Raw genomic sequence first — 20,761 nt, 5'->3', positions numbered from 1 at the left:
AGTGGGTGAGAGACTGTCACCCACTCCCTGCACCTCTGTGAGGGGTCAAGGTCCTGGTTTTGGTTCCCAGTAGGCCAAACAGAACTTGTGAAACTAATGTACAGTGTAGCAGTCTCGGCAAGATAGCTTCAGGGAGCCATTGGGACTCTTGCAGAAAGAGTCGTTTCATTACATTCAACTATGAGTTTTTACCATTATTTTCTTTGCCTCGATAAGCTTGTTTTCATACTCCCTCTTTGCCTGTTGTACTAAAAATATTCTAACAGATACTCTTTCCTCACACAGTATGGCTTGTACTCATCCTTCATGGGGTGCTTCATGTACTTGATTTTTGGCAGCTGTAAGGACATCACCATTGGGCCCACAGCTATCATGGCCATTATGACTCATGAGTATTCAGGCAATGGTGGCCCCGACTTCGCTGTATTGTTGTGTTTCCTCACTGGCCTCATAATTCTTGCTGCTGGATTTTGTAACTTAGGTAAAAAGTTTTACTGACCTTTCCTTGATTTGTTTGCTGGAAAAATGATTAAATAGTTCATATGATACAGCTAAAATTTGTACATATATTCTTAAAATAGCATTAAAAACCAGCATAGAATATACGTACGGTAATGAAATGTCTTTTTGGGGGCCCTCAGTGGCTCCCTACTGCAAGCCTCACTAAGATAATCCCATATTAAGTCACAAGAGCCCATGCAAATCCCTAAAATTATCCAACACTATATCTGTGATTGCCCTGTTATAAGCAACTTCAGACCAAATGGTATGAGGTACATTGAGCTCTGTAATTACTTCATACACTCTGGAATATTAGAAGATAGTCTTGTGCTGTACCCAGATTTTGCTAGTGGGGGCTAATAGATCAGCCTTACATTTCATATGTTCTCCTGATTTTTAGTCAGAGTTGATTTGTTTTTGTATTGAGGCTGGTATTATCTCCCCTGATTCCATGTATGACTAACCATTCTGTGAGATGAGAATATTATATGAACTTATAGCTAATTTCTTCTTTACACTGTGTAATCTTTCATATAGAATAGGGTAGCAGCACATTGCTGTGTATACCTAAGCTTGTTAATAAAAAAAAAAGTCCCATTTCAAAACAATTCTTTAAAATATTATTTAGTTCTTTTTGTTTTTTTTTCTAGGTTTTCTTATCAACTTCATATCCAAACCAGTAATATGTGGGTTTACCTCTGCGGCAGCCATAACCATCGCTTCTTCACAACTCAAAGGCTTGTTTGGCTTGTCATATTCAAGTGATGGAATTATAGAAACTTATAAAAATCTTTTTAAACATATTGGAGAGACAAGATGGCAGGATTTAACCCTTGGAATTTCTACTATTATAATTTTGCTTCTATTAAGGGTAAGGTTTCTCTAATTTAATTACAGTACTGTATTGTGGTTTTTGTTTATATTTTTTATTTTTTAATTATTTATGTACAGTAGTTATAGGATGAGTTATATGTTTGTGATGTCCTGTATTACCTATAATCATAGTCATATATTTTGAAGCTTCCGGTGGTTTTGCCATACATATTTCTTTCATTTAATTTATTCCGTATGTCTCGCAAAAACATGTAATAATGGAGTTTCACAAAACATGTAATAATGGAACGTAAGAGTACATCATCTCAAATACTCACCAGGTTGGTTCAATATCTATATACCGTATGATGAAATTCATGGGCAATACTAGATATCCATCTCCCTTTCCCTGTGGTGTCCACCACTGAACTCACACCTCTATCCGCTCTGTTGGCTCACACTAAACTCTTTTTCGTTCTGAAAACTTGATTCACACCATGTTGACCAGACCACACATACTAGAAGGTGAAGGGACGACGACGTTTTGACTTGAGAATGGTCCAGCACGGACCATTCACCTTCTAGTGTGTGGTCTGGTCAACATACTTTAGCCACGTTATTGTGACTCATCGCCTGCATATTGATTCACACCATATCTCTGGTCTAAAGACTCGACTCACAATCTTTCAATCAACTTGTCTCTGCCTTTTATACCAGCAGATCCCACCTGAGACTGTTGGAATATCTGACCTGAAGCTGGTAACTTTCTGGAAATGGATTAACTCGCCAACCTTTGATAACTATCAAAGGTTGGGTTTACATGACCCCTACCTCACCTCCCTGGATGTGAGAGTATGGTAGGTTAGGTCATCCCACAGGGCTTAACTCAGGTCAGCTCCCCACCCTTAGTTCTGTGGTAGATGTAAACAATCCCCCAATGACCTGGAAGGAGGGAGGGTGTCAGGGAACTATCACGACTCAGGCAGAAATTGATGTTTCCATTACATTTAAGGCTGGTTTTCTGGGGAAAGCCCCATATGGCTCCCTAAAGCTAACTACCCATGGCAAAGGAAAAGAAATGGGCACTGGCATTTTCTACAGGGAAGTATTATATGGAATTTCATTAAAATAAGCATATGCTATAGTTTACTGTTATTGTCTTTAGAGAAAAAGGTTTCTACTACTAATTAACCAGCTGATTAGACTGAGGTGGACTACAGTATTTATAACCTTTGACCAATACTTTTTTTCTTTGCAGAAACTGAAAGATTTGAAAGCTGTAAAAGTTCAGGTGACTGACGAGATGAAAACTAGAATTTGGAAAAAGTGTGTATTTTTACTCTCAGTTGGTCGCAATGCTATAGTCGTCATTATAGCTCTAATAATTGCCTACGCACTTGACCATCACCAGCCGTTCATAATAACAGGTATGATATATATATGGGAGGTACAGTATATTTAAAATATGTTTTGCAATTATTGTAGAGTATATTTCTTGCCAATAGTAATACTGTAAATAATACTGCTCACAATTTTAGAAATGGTAACCAGCTTTACAGACAAAGGACTTCCAGTGGATGTAGTATACTTGGACGTTTAATGCTTTTGATGAAACTCTGTATGCTCAGAACTTTTAAGACTTGCACATTATTTGAAATCATCCCTCATTGACTCGTAATGTAGGGTCAGCTATTGCATAATTATCCGTTTGACATGTGCATTTGAACAGGTAAACAGCTCAGTAGCAATGTGTCTTTAATGTAAAGGCTGATCCCACCCTGTAACTTGTTATTTTGGCTACATTTGAAAAGACTGTACTCTGGTATCCCTGTTTCACTGTCATAAATAATCCTTTGTGAGAGTTTCCATTAAGGCTGTGAACACGTATTTGTTTTAGTGAGGAGGCTAGTTGCAAGAGTGACTTTTATGTTAGCAAATACAAATATTATCATATTTGTGTTAGTACTGGTTTTTCTTTTACTAAAGTTCATTTCTATGGTTCTGGTGGAGGTGCCACTTTGATTAGACCACACTGGCAACTTACCTCGATTGGCACCAGATGCCACTACCCTATTCAACTCCAGGCTCCTAGTCATAAACCGTATTGCAATCCTCCTGACTTGTCTCTGGATAGTTTGGGCAGGCTCGAGACAAATTCAGTAAACTGCTGTCTTCTTCCTTGGAGATCATGGTTTCTTGTGTAGTTGTCTCATGTTGTATGCTAAGTCTGTCTAGTGAGGGATTTTGGCTAGGAATGAGGCAGGATAAGTATTGCTAAAAAAAAACTGTGTATCATTTGCATAAGGACATTGGTTGTGACAATCTGCAGTAGTGGCCAGGTGGGCCAACTAGCAGTTAGTAGAGCCGAGACAGTATTGCTTGGCGAGGGTTTACAGTGCAGATTAATGAGCTTTCTGGTCATTCTGGGCTGGTTAGAGTTCTTTCTCCAGCATCTCTCTTTTTCCACTGTGAACAGATGGAGATAATGGGAGAGATTCTGGCTGCCCAGGGGTGTAGTTGTCTACTTTGTCTGGCTGTTGTATGGTTCTGACCTTGAGAAAAATAGCACATTGCTTTGTCATATAATTTCAGTGTATTGTTCATTGAAAAACATTCTGTACGGTCATGTTACCACAAGAAAAAAAGGCTATATGCCATTTATATATCCAGTGATTTACATTTTTGTTTAAATTCCACTAAGTTTTCTAAATTCTTCAGTATATTCTTTTCTTTTTTAAACTTTACAATACTTTAATTTCTACTGTTACCTGCAGGCTGTGCCAAGAGAAACTAAAGTTTTTCAATAATAAATATGTAATTATTTGTCTTTCATTCATTAATTCAAAATTTAATGTTAAATTCTTATTTAACGGGCAGCCTCCGTGGCGTAGTGGTAAGACACTCGCCTGGCGTTTTGCAAGCGCTTTGTCTTGGGTTCGAAACCTGGCCGGGGAGGATTTACTGGGCGCCAATCCTTAACTGTAGCCTCTGTTTACCCAACAGTAAAATGGGTACCTGGTTGTTAAACGATTTGGCGACGTCGTATTCCGGGGAATATTAGGATTAAGGACTTGCCCGAAACGCTACACGTGCTAGTGGCTGTACAAGAATGTAAGAACTCTTGTATATATAAATAAATAAATAAATAAATAAATAAAATAACAAATATTTATGATTTTAAAGTTTTGTCATTATTTAAAAGAATATTTATATACAGTATATATATACATACTATAGTGTATATTCTATATTATAAAACAAACTTTTTCTTTTCTAGGAGAGGTACAACCTGGTTTACCAGCTTTTAAGGTGCCTCCATTTTCTACAGTTATCAATGGCACTAATTTAACTTTTAGTGATATGGTGTTAGACGTTGGGTCTGGGATTGCAGTCATCCCACTTATATCCATCATAGAAAGTATTGCTATTGCCAGTGCTTTTTCTGGTGGCAAAACTATTGATGCCACACAGGTGAGTTATCGTATACAGTATTTCATTGGGTCTTCATATGATATACAGTGGAACCTCAAAAATCTGGACCTCCATATAGTGGATTCCTCTAAATAATAGACCAAATCTACTAACCGGATCACCTAATTGCACTTGCTGGGATTGAGATTCAGCTCTTTGGTCCCGCTTCTCGGCCTGCAATCAACTGTTGGGTGCTATCATACCATTGAAATTGTGTGTGGAGTCTTCCTCCACCACTTAACTTTATATTGCATTAATTTTGTTCACTACTATGGCAATGAACAAATTTTTTGCAATACTGCTGGCTCATCTGTGTCCCCTTGTACCATTTATTCAAAATAATTTCCTTTTGTACCCTGTCACTACAGCTGAAAATTATATATGTTGTTATCATGTGTCCCCTAACTCTTCTGGCTTCTAGTGATGTGAGGTTTAATGTATGTAATCTTTCCTCATAATCATTCCTTTGGAATCCTAGGGGTGATTGGTGACTGATCCTTAAATGTTTACCCATGTTCAAAAAGCAGTAATCGGGGACTATTAAAGTTCACTGTGCTGCACATATAATCTATGATTATTCACACATTAAAAGATTTCTAGTATTAGCAGCCTAATTACTGCAATACAGTAATTTGCAATTTCACCAAGTTAGCTTCAGGTAAACACCGGGGGCTCTCCCAAAAATTTGCATTTCATTGCATTCAATGGCAATTTTTTGTTGTTTAATTGGGACGGTTTGAAATAATTCAGTGCTGGTTTAAAACATAACACATTTATATTTTGTCCCAATATGCTTGTGCCTGATGAATATTTATTAGATGACATTTTCATTAACAAGCTTGTGTCTTACACCCCATATACTTTGAAGCAATACTTGTATTATTGTTTTGAAGATAATAACATTTTCTTCAGGAAATGTTTGCGCTGGGATTTTGCAACCTCGTCGGATCCTTTGCTCAGTCAATGCCAGTAACCGGATCGTTCACTCGAACTGCTGTCAATGCTACAAGTGGTGTCAAAACTCCTGCAGGAGGCATCGTAACCGGCATACTGGTTATATTGGCCCTGGCTTTCCTTACAGCATACTTCAAGTTTGTATTCACTGATGATTTTGTATTTGTATTTGAAGTTATGTTGCTTCTTTTCGTTTGTGCGAGAAGGGTACATGTAAGGGCTGTAAATTATCAGGTCTGCAGTACCTGATAATAAATTATTATTACAGTATTATTATTATTAAATTGTGTAAGGGGACAGGCACCCAGTCAATACATAGTGTACAGTATATGTTAGGCTTATATCAAAGTCTCCAGAGTTGAATTACTGACCCTTCCCAGGATGCAACCGCACAACAAGCTGACTGACTCCCGGGTACCTATTTACTGCTAGGTGGACAGGGACATGAGCCGATAGGAAACGCACCCAACCATATCTGTCTCGCCTGGGATTCGAATCCAGAATTCTTGATTCTGGGTCGATAATGAACCCGACTGTACTAACGGAACCCTCAAACTGATTGAGGGTTGGTTAGTACAGCTGATTGGCTAGCTGCCAATCTGCTATTGGCTAGCTTTTACTGTAACCTGTGTTTCTGCCCATCCTTTGCAAATGTTTCTGTCTTTCCACCCAGGTCTTTTTTTTTTTTTCGTCCATGTGTTTTTATTGATCCAGATGGGTTTCTCTGGGGGAGCCCCCAGTGACACCCTGAAGCTATCTCCCTGAGATTTCTCCACCTATTGAGTCACATCAGTCACAGTCGAGTTTGGACTAGTGGAGACCACAGCCGCAACCTGGCCCCCTCAGAGAGGCAGAGAGAGCAAGTGACAATTTGCCACCATAATGGGAAAGCATCCAGATAGTCGGCTAAACTCTACAGGTAACTGGAACGTTCACAGGTAACAAAACCTCAAAACGGCCAACAGCTCTACAAATGACCAAAACAAAACAATAAATTCATTCAAAACTAGTTCAAACTCATTAGTGCCAATAACTGCCACCAGGAGGCTTAGCCCCAGTTCACAGCTGGTTTCCCTGCTCAGTTCTAATTACTTACCGGTAAGTGTAATTATCTAAGTGTAAATACAGGATTAGAGCTAAGCTCATAGTGTTTCATCTTCCCAGCACCCCGGCAATATGCGTTTTGGTCGAGGACGGACCGAAACGTCGTCTTCATTTTATCTTCTGACGTGTGGTTTGGTCATCTAACTTTGAGTTGTTCACCATGCGAGTTTATTTTTTTTTCAGGTTAATTTCTTCAGTCACCCTCTTCATTTTCTGTATCTCATTACTCTTTCACTAGTTTCTTGAGTTGTACCTCCTGTCTCTTTACCTTATCAGTCAAGCTGCTAATTTCCTTACCTTGCAGGAAAATATTTCCTTTTAAATTACAAAACTCATTCTTGAGATCTTCATTTTCTTGTTTCTTTCTTCATTTTCCTTCATTTAATTATTTTTCTTCATAATTCTTTAGCAAGTCCTCAATAATCATTAACCTGCCAAGAAAACCTCCCTTCATTATATCTTGTGCCTAGAAATCCTTTGAAACATTCATCTGTTGGTGTGTAAGGTAAGGTAATTATCAAAAGAAGGCACCAAACCGGGAAGGCTATGTAGCACTGTTGGTGTGTAATTATTTAAGTGTAGTTACCTAAGTTTAGTAACAGTATGAGAGCTATGTGTGGCATCTTGTCTTTCCTATAATCCTTGTCATATGATGCTTTGAAACTGCAAAGTCTACAACTTTGTTTCTAAAAAAAGATAACTTTTGTACATCTTTTTGGCACCTTTGTTTCCTAATCTTAAGTGTGTAGCCCCTTGTTTTAGACATTGCAGATTTTAAGAATTCTTGTCAACTTTGTAAATGCCAGTCATGATTTTATATTTGGTGATCATATCCCCTCTTTTCTGAGTGTCACTCAGGGGTCTCTGAGCCCTCCTTTTGTCCCTGACTTTTCTTTGGTGGTAAGTAGAAATGAAAGGTATAATTGCTGGCTGGGGCTGTTTACATGTTCAGTGCTGCCATCTAATAGTGGGTGGTGGTATTAATCAGACGTCACTAATGCAGTAACGAAACATTTCTTGGTGATTGTATTGATATAAGGTAGCAGGTGTTGTTTCAATATAGAGAAGTGCACCTTCTGATAGTCATTCAGGGCAGGATTGAAAATTCTCTAATGTATTCCTTCTTCTATATATGTCTTGGAGAGCATGTCTTTAAAAGAATCAGTTTCAAAATGAAAAGGATTATCTGACCCAGGCTGGAGGTAACAGGCTACTGTAGGATAGCAGGATTTTCCTAAGGAAGCAGCAAAGTGACTAACTTAGAGAGAAGTGTATTATCTACACTCCCTGCCATATCTTTTAATCTATTCTTTTAATATTATTTTGATGCTTTTCTCAAACAAATCTATACTATGGAAAGCATTTGATGTTATTTTCCTATGTATGTAAATGATTATCAGAAGAGTTAATAATGGTCGCAAATTGTGATACAGATTGTATGGTTAACCTTCAATTAACAAAGCGTAATTGTGTGAATATATTAAACACTGCACAAGATGTTAGTTCTGGCGAGCTTGGTCATTCACACACACAATTAATGCAATCATTTTGTAAAGTTTGCTATTATTTTTAACAGGTTCATTCCAAAGGCATCACTTGCGGCCGTCATCATCTGTGCTGTAATATTCATGATAGAGTACGATATTGTTGTCCCAGTTTGGAAAGCAAGACGCCTGGACGAATTGACTCTGTGGGGTTCATTCTTATGTTGCCTGTTTTGGAAGCTTGAATATGGTATCCTAGTTGGAGCAGGCATTAATCTGGCAATTCTTCTCTTTGGTATTGCAAGACCAAAAGTTAAAACAGACATCATCAAGAAACAGGTTATTATTTATCCTTATTGCAATAATTCTTAATGGGATTATTGAAGTGTTGTCAAGTATAAAATGTATATATCCTTTGTGTGCGTGTTTGGTGGGTTGTAGCAGCCATGTTTATTCAGGCAGCGAGCTCACCACAGGAACAATTGTTGATATTGTTTTTGTCAGTTACAAATTTCTTGGATTTAGTTACCTTGCAGTGTGATGATTCAGGGGGGGGGGGGGGACTACTCTGGCCTCCTAGTTGGTCAGAGTAGTTGCTTGTTTTCTAGCATTTTAACTTTAATGTGAGACTTTTGCTTAGTTTTGTGGTGATTCCCAGACTAGTTTTAGGGAGCTGGCAAATGAAATGAAATGCCGAATGGCATTTCATTTCATTTAATGCTGAATTTTTGTATTACATCATAACTGACATAATTACTCTTTAATTACATCTGTTTTACTGTCGTGTTTGTAGGCCCAAATCTGTGTGCTAAAAATGCTATATGTGTTAGTGGCTTTGCAAGAATATTTAGAGCATATATTTGTATTTGCATTAGCAAATTTGTTTTATAGTTTAAAAGCTGGTAACGTGATATTTGTATTTATAAATTTCAATAAATGTTCTACGTTTTTTCCACAGGATGGAGATGAGCCTGCCTATGTGGTAGTTGAGCCAACTAATGGTTTGTTCTACCCATCAGTGGAATATGTGAGAGCAACAGTGAGTAAAGCTGGTCTGACTACAGGCCAAGGAAGTTTGACAGTGGTTGTGGACTGCAGTCATTTTACTGGAATAGATTTCACCGCAGCCAAGGTAAGGGCCAGCCATATTCAGTAATGATTATTACTTTGTAAACCAGAATTAAAAATGTTTATGATTTACTTGGAAGTAAATCATCAAACAAAATTCAACTTCAGATAGTCAATGTTAACATTAGTAATAAAGATGATGGAAAATTACTTGGCCTATACATAGACTCAACTTCACTACCCACATACAACATAAAATAAAAAAGTTTAAAAGAAACTCAATATACTCTCTAAAATCAGATATGTTTCCCACTCTGCTCTCCTCTCATTATACTACTTGCTAATCTATCCTTATCTTATATACGGTATCTGTGCATGGGGGTTCAACTACTGCAAATTACTTCAAGTCCATCATCACCCAACAAAAATCTGCTATCTAAACAATAACAAACAGTTCTCAGACAACCTCCGTTTAAATGCACAGCTAATGCGATCTAGTAGTTGGGAGCCATCTCAACAAGATGGCTTCAGGGAACCACTGGGTCTTACCCAGAAATTGGCATTTCATTTACATTCAGCACTGGTTATTTTGTACACAGTGGTCATATCACCACTTTTCTTCTAGTTTCTAGCCTAGGTATATTTTAACTCTTTTGTTACACTTGATCCTCCTGTACAAAAACCATACTGTCTGTGCCATTTTATCATTTCTCTCCAGATGTTTAGCCCATTTTGTTTTAATTATGTGTTCTACTACACCACAGGTCTATAATTAAGCGGGTCTTCCCTGCTACCATTTTTGTAGATTGGAACTACACTCGTCTATATCTATACAATGTATCTGCCAAGACTCCTGTACAAAAAGATGACTGAAAAATCAATTGAAGTAAATGGGTATTCTCTCAGAACCCAAGGTGAAACGCCATCTGGGCCAACTGCTTTGCAGCTGCTAAGTTGCAACTGTAACTTAGCTCCTTGAACATTTTTTGTGCTTTATCTTGAGACGCCTTTTATGTATCCTGGATCTTTGAAAACTTTATTTTGTACACATGCATTTTTAATTATCTTGGCAAATGTTGCCTATCTACATGTTTTATGTCCATTTAATTTTAACTTTACTAAGCTTATCATTGATCACTGGCATTAGACAATCTGTATTGTAGGGACTCGGGAGTCTATGTTTGGACTTCGAGAAACGCCAACAAAATTTGGTCTTCACAAATGTTCCACCTAGTGTGAAGAAGGGACTCCAGTCCATTAATGAAGATATCAAGATTGCCACATCACCAGATGAACTACACAGCCTTCTCAGATGTATGTTATTTTTTAATATTTCTTAATACAGGGTATGCTTGCTGGTGATTGGTACTGCATCAACTTTTGCCTGCTATTAATAATGATTCTTTCCTTTATGTTCATCTTCATGTGTGGTCTTACATGCATGTCCTTAAAGCTCATTTTTTGTATGAAACTTATTTACAAATACATAAAGATTAAGTGGTCTGCATTTTTTCAAACTTTTATACTGAATTATTGTCAGGATCCTCAAGCTTGGTTAAGGTGATTGTCAACCTGCCAGTTTAGTATGGAAAAACACCTGGTGTCGAATGTGATGAAATGCCTCTTTCTGTTAGTCCCAGTGGCTTCCTGAAGCTATCTCACGGTAATTGCTCCATCTAATGATACATATTAGTCATAGGATTTCTGTCATGCCTACCGGGGACCAGAGTCAGAAATTGGCCTCTCACATAGGTGCAGGGAGCAAATAACAATCCACCACGCTACTGGAAAAAGCTTCCAGAAGATCAGAGAAGCCTTACAAATAACCGAGTATTCAAAGAAAATGAAGCCTCAAAACTCATAAACAACTCCGCAAACAATTCAAAAGAAAGAAGAGAATCACTCAAAACTAGCTTGAACCTTAGTACTGATAGCTGCCACCAGGCAGCCCAGCCCACACCCAGTTCCCCTGGTCAGTTCTGGGCCTGAGGAACCCACCACCAATAAACCTGGAGGAAAGGCCAGGTATTAGAAGCAGCAAGTACAAAGACGAAGGCGAGAGTGTCCAGGCCGGGAGACATGGTCCAAAGCAACAACTGACTGGGACGAGGAGTATTAAACAAATAATACTGGGATGCCAGAATCCTTGAGCCCAAATATCCCAGGACATGTTGGAAAAGACCGTCGCCAAAGCAGCTTACTTGCAAACATCTTGGGCCTCAGGGAAGACCACAGGCTGGCTAGATTTAATGACACTGGTAAATGCAAGCCTTTTAACAGGGTGACCAAGGCAACACAATAACCTGGGCAGAACAGGTAGCCCGCAAATAGTGGTGAAGACCAGCCACTGGACACAACAAATGATACACCCCTCTGGCTGGACCAACCAAGCATCAATCAATAAGGAAACCTTCAAGAAGCCAGCCAACTCATTCTACACCAGAAAAGGAGAAGGTTGCAAATGAACAGAATGCCCACCTGGGCCAAACGAACAAAACCTCCTCCACTGTAGAAGAGCATTAAGCTCCTGCACATGGCAGACGAAGGCAAGGAACAAACAAGAAGACCACCACCTTAAAAATTACATCATGAGCTGAAGGGAAAACTGAGAAGTGAAGTGAGGAGAGAAAGCCTAAAATATTGTCAAAAGACCAGGATGGCTCAGGAGGAACATGAATAGGCTCGAGGTAAAGAATGGGTGAGACAACCTACGAAACTGCACCAAAGAAGAATTAAATAGTAAATACAAGCAATAACAGCTCTTTCAGTGCTAAACAATAAAACATAAGAATGAAGGTAATGCCCGAGTCCAGACAACCCACAATGACCTGACACAAGAGATGGGAGAGGAATCCTGATCTGGAAGTACCAACCCCAAGGGAGGAAGAGGGACAGACCAATTCTCACCAGAGGCCCAGAGAGACGACCTAAAGAGCCCATGAACCAAGGCATGAGGAGCTTGCAGAATAAGCCAGATGCCCATTATGAAAATACACAGCTGGAGAGGGCACATTTGGTGCACAGACAATTATGTTATATGAACCCTCATGCACTCCTAGACAAAACAGAACCCCATCTACCTCAACCTCAGATCCTCACAGAGGAGTCAAAAGAGCTATACACTACTCACAAATGGACCCGTCAAGAGGAAGCAGTCCCAAAGGAACAGACACCCAAATCCCATCAGGAAATGAACCATGGCTAGACAGAAGCAATGCCAGCAATTGCCTAGGAAAAACTAACCCCCTAAACACAAGCAGCTCAAGGCGAACAAATGAGTCAAGATTCACTGAATGGCGAGGCATGTATAAAAACACATGTGTGAAGCTAACTTAAAACACAAATACAGGCCCCTGCAGGACGAAGGCTTTGCAGATCTCTTCCTGGAGTTTCCGTGGTGAAAGACACTCAAACCTCACATGAATTTTGACTTGTTAGGGCCAATGTGCACATCTGATATCCTTCAGTCTGGACGACTATCATAATCACGGGTTTTCAGATACTTCTGCGCTAGCCTTGGCTCATTTGCCTGTGTCCTAAGGACATGTATTGGCATATTCATACTAGGCTTGAGGATTAGCGGGAGTTTCAGGTCGGTCATACCTCCTGCAGTTTTCTGTCTTCTTGATCATTTATCAGGTTTACCAGAGTGGTTCTTCAGGAGCTCCAACTCTTGGGATTCAGCTATTGGGTTGCCTCAATGGTGTCGGCCCACAGTCATTAGTTTTATCTGCTGGTCAGAGATACTGTATAGTGATGTGCATGTTGGATCGGTTTGATTTTCTGGTCAACCAACCAAAGTTGTAGTGCTTTCATTGGTTTGTGTTACTCTGAGACATCAGGTTGATGTATGGCCATATACAGAAGTTTACCCCTAAATTTCAGTAATTACCAATAGTCTTCATTGTTTAAAAAAGAGTATTTGTTTAACATTTCTTTGTTCTTGGAAACGAATAAATTTTGCATTAAATAGTGGATTTACTTTTGTCCACTGTAACACCTTGCTTATTGCAGACAAGAAGTGAATGAGTGGAATCTGTTTAACCAATCTTTCTTTAAATAACATTTCCTCTCTACTAACTCCCTAGCAGACTTGATGGATCCTGTTGTGAATGGTAATGCTAGCCACCATGATACTCACATCTGCATCATCGATACTTCCTTGGAAAACAGCATGAATTATTCCGTTAAGCCTGCATAAACAGTATCTTATTTACCAGTATTTTTAATATCTTGTTAAGAAAGTGTTTTATTATCATCGGGTATAAGAATACTCATGATTTGCCAGGTGCAGCATGGATTCCAGTATGTTAGTGTTTGTCTCTGCATAATGGAGGGCTAATGGGCAAGTCAATTTTGTTTGCGTAAAATACTCTGAAAATTTAACCATTACTCGTTTACCATCTGTCACTCTGATTTTCTGGGTGTTAAGAATGATCAGTAGCATTGTGCATGAAATCTTTCCTAAAACAGAAAAAGTTAAAGCTGCTTCTACATTAACCACCTAGTATTTCTTTAGTGTTATAATGCAAAAATGTACAATACATTTCTAAAATTTAAACCAAGTTAAGACAGGTATTATTCATTATTTGAGCTTGTATAAAATAATTTAACGTTTGTAATAGCAATGAAGTTGGATAACGTAAGGACACACAATGCGGTGCAGTGGTGGTACACGTGTTCACACCACCAGCTAAGGTAAGACTTAACATGACCTGCAGCAAGGGAAAGTACTAAGCCTGCTGACATGTCAGAAATTCTCTACACCTGTACCATCCTGTGTAAAAAAAGATGAAATACCATGAAGCCTGTCATATAAGGTTGGCCAAGTAGAGCAGTAGAAGAAAGAGTAGAAGCAGACATCAAGAACAATAACATATGACTATAAGAAGTTAACATCTAAAAGACAAACAATTCTGTAAACAACATAATTATGTTTACTGTAAAGTGATCAAAGATATTTTAAATTTTAAGAAATTTCTTGATTCTTTTCATAATGGCCAAGATGTTCAGTACTATGATCTTAGCAGACCTTTAGGTTCTTAGACTTTTCACACAACCGTCATGCGTTAAAATGCATCTAAAAAGAGTGCTTGGCCTAAAGTGTTGTCTGAAATATTGAATGCTATGATGATCTATTAAGTATACTAATGTTACCAATGTACATATCAACCTTGTAGCATTATGATGTGCATTATTTATAAATGTAAAGATGTTTTATTGTCTCAGATGAAACATTAAAGTATTTCCACATCACAGTTCAACTATGATAAACGAAGCCAAGATGTTCTGCAATGCGAGTGTGGGCAGACTAGGGACATTACTGACACAGGGTAGCCCCTATGAAAAGAATTTATAATGAACTTAATATCCAAGCCTTTGACGTGTATAAATACGATTTATTGTAGATTGCTCTAAAGTAATGCAATTCTTGAGTAACTCTGAAGACTTTTTTTTTAGCATGACTCAATAATTTTAGTTCAGTCATTTGTTATGCACCCTATACCCATCCTGTGGGCAGTGGTGAACCCAGTACCCATCCTGTAGGCATTTGTGGATCTCATACCATCCAGTGGGCAGTGGTGGATTCTATCTTGAGGTTATCTTGAGATGATTTCGGGGCCTAACATCCCCCATGGCCCAGTCCTCGACCAGACCTTTTTGTTACACATCCCCAGGAAGCAGCCTGTAGCAGCTGTCCAACTCCCAGGTACCTATTTACTGCTAGGTGAACAGGCACATCGGGGTGAAAGAAACTCTGCCCATTTGTTTCTGTCTCCGCCGGGGAGCGAACCCGGAACCTTCGGAGCACGAATCCCAAAAGCTATCAACTCTCAGGCCTCTCCCAGCCGTTAGGCTACTAGTGGTAGTGGATAGCCCAGTGATTCACCACTGCCCATCCCATGGGCAGCGGTGAATCTCCTACCCATCCTGTGGGAAGTAGTGGCCCCATGCCCTTCCCATGCGAGTTGGTGGAAAGAGTACACAGGCACATAATGGATTCAGGCACTGAACCACAGTTTATTTAGCTAAGCAACTAAGAATTTTGTGGAGCTAGTTTAAAAGAACTGTTTTGTAACTTTTGTAACTTCATTGACTGTTAGGAATATGCCCAGTATTGTTTAGTTTTCTCCTTTAGTTCTATAATTAACATTCACTCAATATTTCTACTATTTAATTCACTGAATGGGGAAAAAATTGGGATGTAATGTTAGTGTTGTTGAAGACGGAACACGGCTGCGAGGAAGGGCAGCTACTTGACTCTTCACATGGTTGTGCCGTGGGTGTAATTTATTTATTTTATATCCTGATATGTGCAAGACTACAAATAAATCTTTAGTTAAGTTGTAATGGAATATAATGAATCTTGTGATTAATTTTGAGGTAAAATAAGTAATTTAGCAATTTAGTCACATCTAAGTACTTTACCTTCAGTGCATGCTATAATATGTATTGTATTAATGAATGTTATTTATTGTAAATCATTTAAATAAACATTATTTAAATATTGTATTGCCTTGCTATTTCTAATCCTCTGCAAATTTATCTGCATAATTAATTGTGTTGCACTCTTAACAGCTTAGTGCATGCTCAGCTTTTAACTTGGGTTTAGTGTTCTGCTTGCATAATCAAGTAAATAATTTTGCTGCTGATTACTAACATTTAATGCTTTTGCACGACTTGTGTATTAAAACCTTTTACTTTCCAGTGATGCTAAAATGCGTCATCTGTACTCCGACAGTAAATGTTCCGAAGAAGCTAAAACATAAGTCATCCAATTACTATTCATAAACATTTGTATATTCATCACTTGTCATGCATGAACTATTGTAAGTATATTTATGAACATTTTGCCACCAAATTTATAGTTACAGCGTATAACCCAAAAAATAACAAAGAAAATGTAAAATGATTGTAAACATTTTATGCATAGCCGATTAGACCTACCAAGCCCACTGTTTACCTTTGGAAATGCATGGAGAGGAGTAAAATCTTTTATAAACACATTTTGTTTTGTATCTATTATCTAGTCAATTATTCTGTGAACATTTTAACACAATTTATAGTTACAGTATAACTCAACAAATAAGTTAGAAAACGTAAAATGACTGTAAAAAAATTTCACATCATTGAACGGCACAGGGAACTTTGAACATTTAGAGTCGGGAAAGCGTGGAGAAAACAGACCACTAAAGTGTTAAATAATGTTAATGATACCATATTATGTAACAAGTATGAAAAAATAACTGCATCATGATTTACTAAAATTAACAAAATATGATTGCTTCTTGTTTTTCTAACATCAGGTTAATATTCACTAATACTTTTCACTGCCATCATTACCCTGTTTTCCCCATCTCAACGTGTGGAGGTGCTTGCCCGCAAAAAAGGTTGAAAAATATACAGTATAATAAAGGAGGAGGATAGCAAAGGCTACCTCTTCTAGCATATTCTGCACTCTCTAGCATTGCCTAAGCTATGACAACCTTACACTAGTAAGATATCCACAGCTGTATCTTGAGTGTTTCATGGAGTAGGTGTGTATTTATTAGCAGTCCCCGTGGTGCAGAGGTAACACACTCGCACCACGCCTCGTGAGCGATTTGGCCTGGGTTCGTATTCTGGCCGGGGAGGATTGACTAAGCTCAAATCCTTAACTGCACACTTCTGTTCACCTAGCAGTGAGTGGGTACCTGGTTGTTAAACATTTTGGTAGGTTGTATTCCAGGGAAAATTAAGATTAAGGACCTGCCCAAAATGCTATGCATGCTAGTGGCTTTACAAGAATGTAAAACTCTTGTACAGTATATATAAATAAAAATAATTGCAGATTTCACAAATTAAATATTAATATTTCATTCCTTCTTTATTTGCTACTTTTAGTCAGTATGTAGTGGCATGGAGGGCATTTCACCAGTTTTGGTAATTTGACAGATTCGATTTTGAGTTGTTTTCAGTGTCCTTATTTGAATTATCGATGTGGAAATTTTTACACTGACCAGCTCAAGGATAACAGTTTCACATATGTTAACTCAAAAAGTGAGGCATGCAAACACATGGTCATGAAGAAAATACTGTACTGAAAATTTAAATAAAACATAAAATATTGTGGAAGGAGCCTAGGCTATGCTTTGTAACTTCAGAATAATTTTTAAATACTGTACATGAAAATAAAATATTAAAGAAAGTATTCACGACCAGACCACACACTAGAAGTATTCACGACCACACCACACACATAAGGGGCATAACTGGCCGACCCCTCACAGTGTTCAAGAGAGAACTGGATAAGCACCTCCAAAGGATACCTGATCAACCAGGCTGTGACTCGTACGTCAGGCTGCGAGCAGCCGCGTCCAACAGCCTGGTTGATCAGTCCGGCAACCAGGAGGCCTGGTCGACGACCGGGCCGCGGGGACGCTAAGCCCCGGAAGCACCTCAAGGTAACCTCAAGGTAAGGTAGAAGGTGAAGAGACGACGACGTTTCGGTCCGTCCTGGACCATTCAAAAGTCGATTGTCCATTCTCAAGGACGGACCGAAACGTCGTCGTCCCTTCACCTTCTAGTGTGTGGTCTGGTCAACATACTGTACTTTAGCCACGTTATTGTGACTCATCGCCTGCAAAGTATTCACGACCTTTGTGAGACTAAAATTGGAACATGCAGCAGCTGTATGGTCCCCAGGTCCCAGTGGGGTTCTGTAACCCATCTTCCTGTTTAAATAGTACTTTTTGTGATACTATGTGTGAATCATCGTACATAGATGTAATGAACAATTGGGTAGAATTTGGTACTATTCACTTTACACAGTTTGAAAAAAATAAAGTTAAAACCAAACTAAAGGTAAAAACCAAATTTAAATAATCCTAGGCCTAGTATAGCATATACAGTATATATACTATATTAGGCCTCAAATAGCATGTGTTAGGCCTAGGAAAGGTAGGTTAGAGCAAGTTAAGTTTTCTTTCTAACATCAGTACAAAAACTTTTCCACTTTGTCCACATTCAATAGTACTGATTTCTACTTTCCTCTTGCCTTAGGGAAGATATCACGAGCCAAGGGAAACGGCTATCCTTGAACAGCCCAAGGCGAGGCTTTTCTTCTCAGTAGCCAGGAAACTCCTGAACACACCAGAGAAGGGAATTCTGGCTGTGCATGGGCAACATTAGCAAGCATACAAGGAAGAAAACCATGAGTGCATGCAGCGCAAAATGCAACAAGAGCCAACCCCCTCCCTACACACACACATCAAGTCAGAATTAAAACATGCATGAAGCCTATACTAAATGAAGAGATGGAACAATACATAAAGTACATGGTCCCCGCAAGACAAGCATCTAAGGATGGCTTGCACTTTGCTTGAAGCAACAGGGTTTGGTTGTAATCTGATGGACTGAAAGCGCTATGAGCAGCAGCAAACGATGTGTCATCGGCAACAGATCTGACCTAGGAAGCTGGCCGAGTGCTGAGGGCCAGGCCACCTGGTATGGCGTTCAGTACTAATGAGCTTCAAGCTAGTATGAGCGAATCCTTTGTACTGTGTGAATTGGTTGCAGAGTCATTTGGTAGTTTTCAGGCTTCGTTTTCTGTAAAGCTTCGCTGATACACCAGGGGGTTACCATGTCTGCTTACCCCAAGCAAAAATGTAAGTAACATCCACTGGGTTGTGTATATCCAGCTGTATGTAGACCATTCACCTGAACTTTTCACTTAATTCTGAGGATTATAATGTTCTCAATTTATTTCCTTGTGCACACGAACAGATGAAGTACCATCAGTAATATTCATGTTTTCACAATGTTTTGCTTCCAGCATCATATCCGGCTGCAGCAGTTAACATTACTTGTACAACTGGACGCAGCAGCACAGGAGTGAGTCGCCTTGAAGGTGAAGACCCCGACTTGACCAACCCACTGCTGGAAGTCTCTACTCTGCCTAAACCCGTTATATGTGAGCGAGAAACATAGAAATCTTTATCTTCATGTCTGTATGTGACAAGAAGACATTTTCTCTTGTTTACAGTAAATTTTAAGCTAATAGATAAGACCTGAAATTAGTAAACATACAATAGCTCTTCATGCTGAAAAATAATGATATTAAATTTTTGTTATTAATAAATGTTATTAATATTAATTTTGTTATTAATAAATGTTTATACACACATACTGTATAAAGCTTTTATTTGTTGTGTTTTGTACAGTATTTTATATTCTATATGAAGGTTCAATTTTTCCTAAAGGATAAATTTCCTGCAAGTTAGTTAAGCATATGATCAGAAATATATATTATACAAAGTTTTATTTTGGTACATACATGCCTGCCAATTTTTTACTGATACTGAGAGATGGTAATATAACCAGAGATACAAATAAATATTTGATTAATTTATATCTTAATTATTATCCATGAAGATAATGAGCATGTTCTACGATAATGGTGACGATCAACACAAGAATAAGCATTTCATTGTTATGAAAGTAGAGTTGTGAAATCATATTAAATAATAATAAATTATGTTAAAACTATATTTCACGTTCTTTTACTTTGCTTCCCGAGTTTTGAATGGTCATTCTTAAAAAAGTATTGGGGGTACCATGGAGTTAAATATATTAAAGATCATAGAGTTACATATGACAAATCCATGAAGTGTCTTTAGAAGTTTTAGAAGTCTTATTTAGTTTTAGAAGCTAGGCACTGTGTATTTAAAGTCTAAAATAATAACATTTTGATCATTCAAATAGTTTAATGTACTGTATAAAGGTGAGTAGGACTGAGCTCCAAAATGACCAAATTTCTGAAATTTGGTCCATTAAGGAGACTGTGACTGTGAAAGTTGGTCCTTTCTTTCCAGGCAAGATCAAAATGGGGACTGACAGTCTATTGAAAAGTAATGCCAGAGATTCCTTGGTCCTTTTCTTAATATGAAATGCTAGAAGTAAACTGCATGATAAGATGCATCTTTGTTGGGCAAGATTCTGACAGGTTCAGGCACGAAAACCAGCAGCAAGGGTGAGAATGACCATGACAATAAAGACTTCTTTGGCTTTCTACAATAGCAGGGAGAAAAGGATAAAAACTGAGACCAATTTAGAAGAGAAATTCCTCAATGAGTGGCCTGTGAAATGGAAACTGTTCATCAACACAGACCTGTTTCTCAGTTTGACATTGATGAATTTGTTCACTAAGTTCATTATGCCTATCCCTTACAGTACTGCCATGGAGATGCATTTTTTTGTGTGGGGGGCAAGGGGCGGGGGCGGAAGACATCCTCAAATTCAAAGAGGATTGACAGCCATTCTTAAATGCTAGCCTAGCCTGAAGATGGGCTCTACAAGAGGCCAGGTGTCAGGCCTCCAATTATGGA

General features: G+C 38.5%; 1 protein-coding gene across 7 annotated transcripts in view; it reads left to right on the top strand.

The window, feature by feature from the left end:
• Positions 1 to 19,924, top strand: part of LOC123745607 (sodium-independent sulfate anion transporter) — a 47,310-nt gene extending 27,386 nt beyond the window's left edge. For 4 of the 7 annotated variants that reach the window (XM_045726318.2, XM_069312110.1, XM_045726323.2 and 1 more), the window contains exons 4-12: positions 286 to 481; positions 1,152 to 1,372; positions 2,573 to 2,741; positions 4,592 to 4,785; positions 5,698 to 5,876; positions 8,420 to 8,666; positions 9,286 to 9,459; positions 10,559 to 10,709; positions 19,210 to 19,924. In XM_045726318.2, coding sequence (XP_045582274.2) covers positions 286 to 481; positions 1,152 to 1,372; positions 2,573 to 2,741; positions 4,592 to 4,785; positions 5,698 to 5,876; positions 8,420 to 8,666; positions 9,286 to 9,459; positions 10,559 to 10,709; positions 19,210 to 19,364 — 1,686 coding nt within the window. In that variant the 3' untranslated portion in view covers positions 19,365 to 19,924. Of the gene's footprint in view, positions 1 to 285; positions 482 to 1,151; positions 1,373 to 2,572; positions 2,742 to 4,591; positions 4,786 to 5,697; positions 5,877 to 8,419; positions 8,667 to 9,285; positions 9,460 to 10,558; positions 10,710 to 13,483; positions 15,909 to 18,437; positions 19,043 to 19,209 lie in introns of those variants that run through there. The other 3 variants (XR_006771355.2, XM_045726322.2, XM_045726321.2) reach the window with 3 other exon arrangements.
• The last annotated feature ends 837 nt before the right edge of the window (positions 19,925 to 20,761 follow it).

The sequence above is a fragment of the Procambarus clarkii genome, chromosome 71, assembly GCF_040958095.1.
Source record: "Procambarus clarkii isolate CNS0578487 chromosome 71, FALCON_Pclarkii_2.0, whole genome shotgun sequence".
NCBI classification, from domain to species: Eukaryota; Metazoa; Arthropoda; class Malacostraca; order Decapoda; family Cambaridae; genus Procambarus; species Procambarus clarkii.
This window is presented reverse-complemented; position numbering and strand designations above follow the sequence as displayed.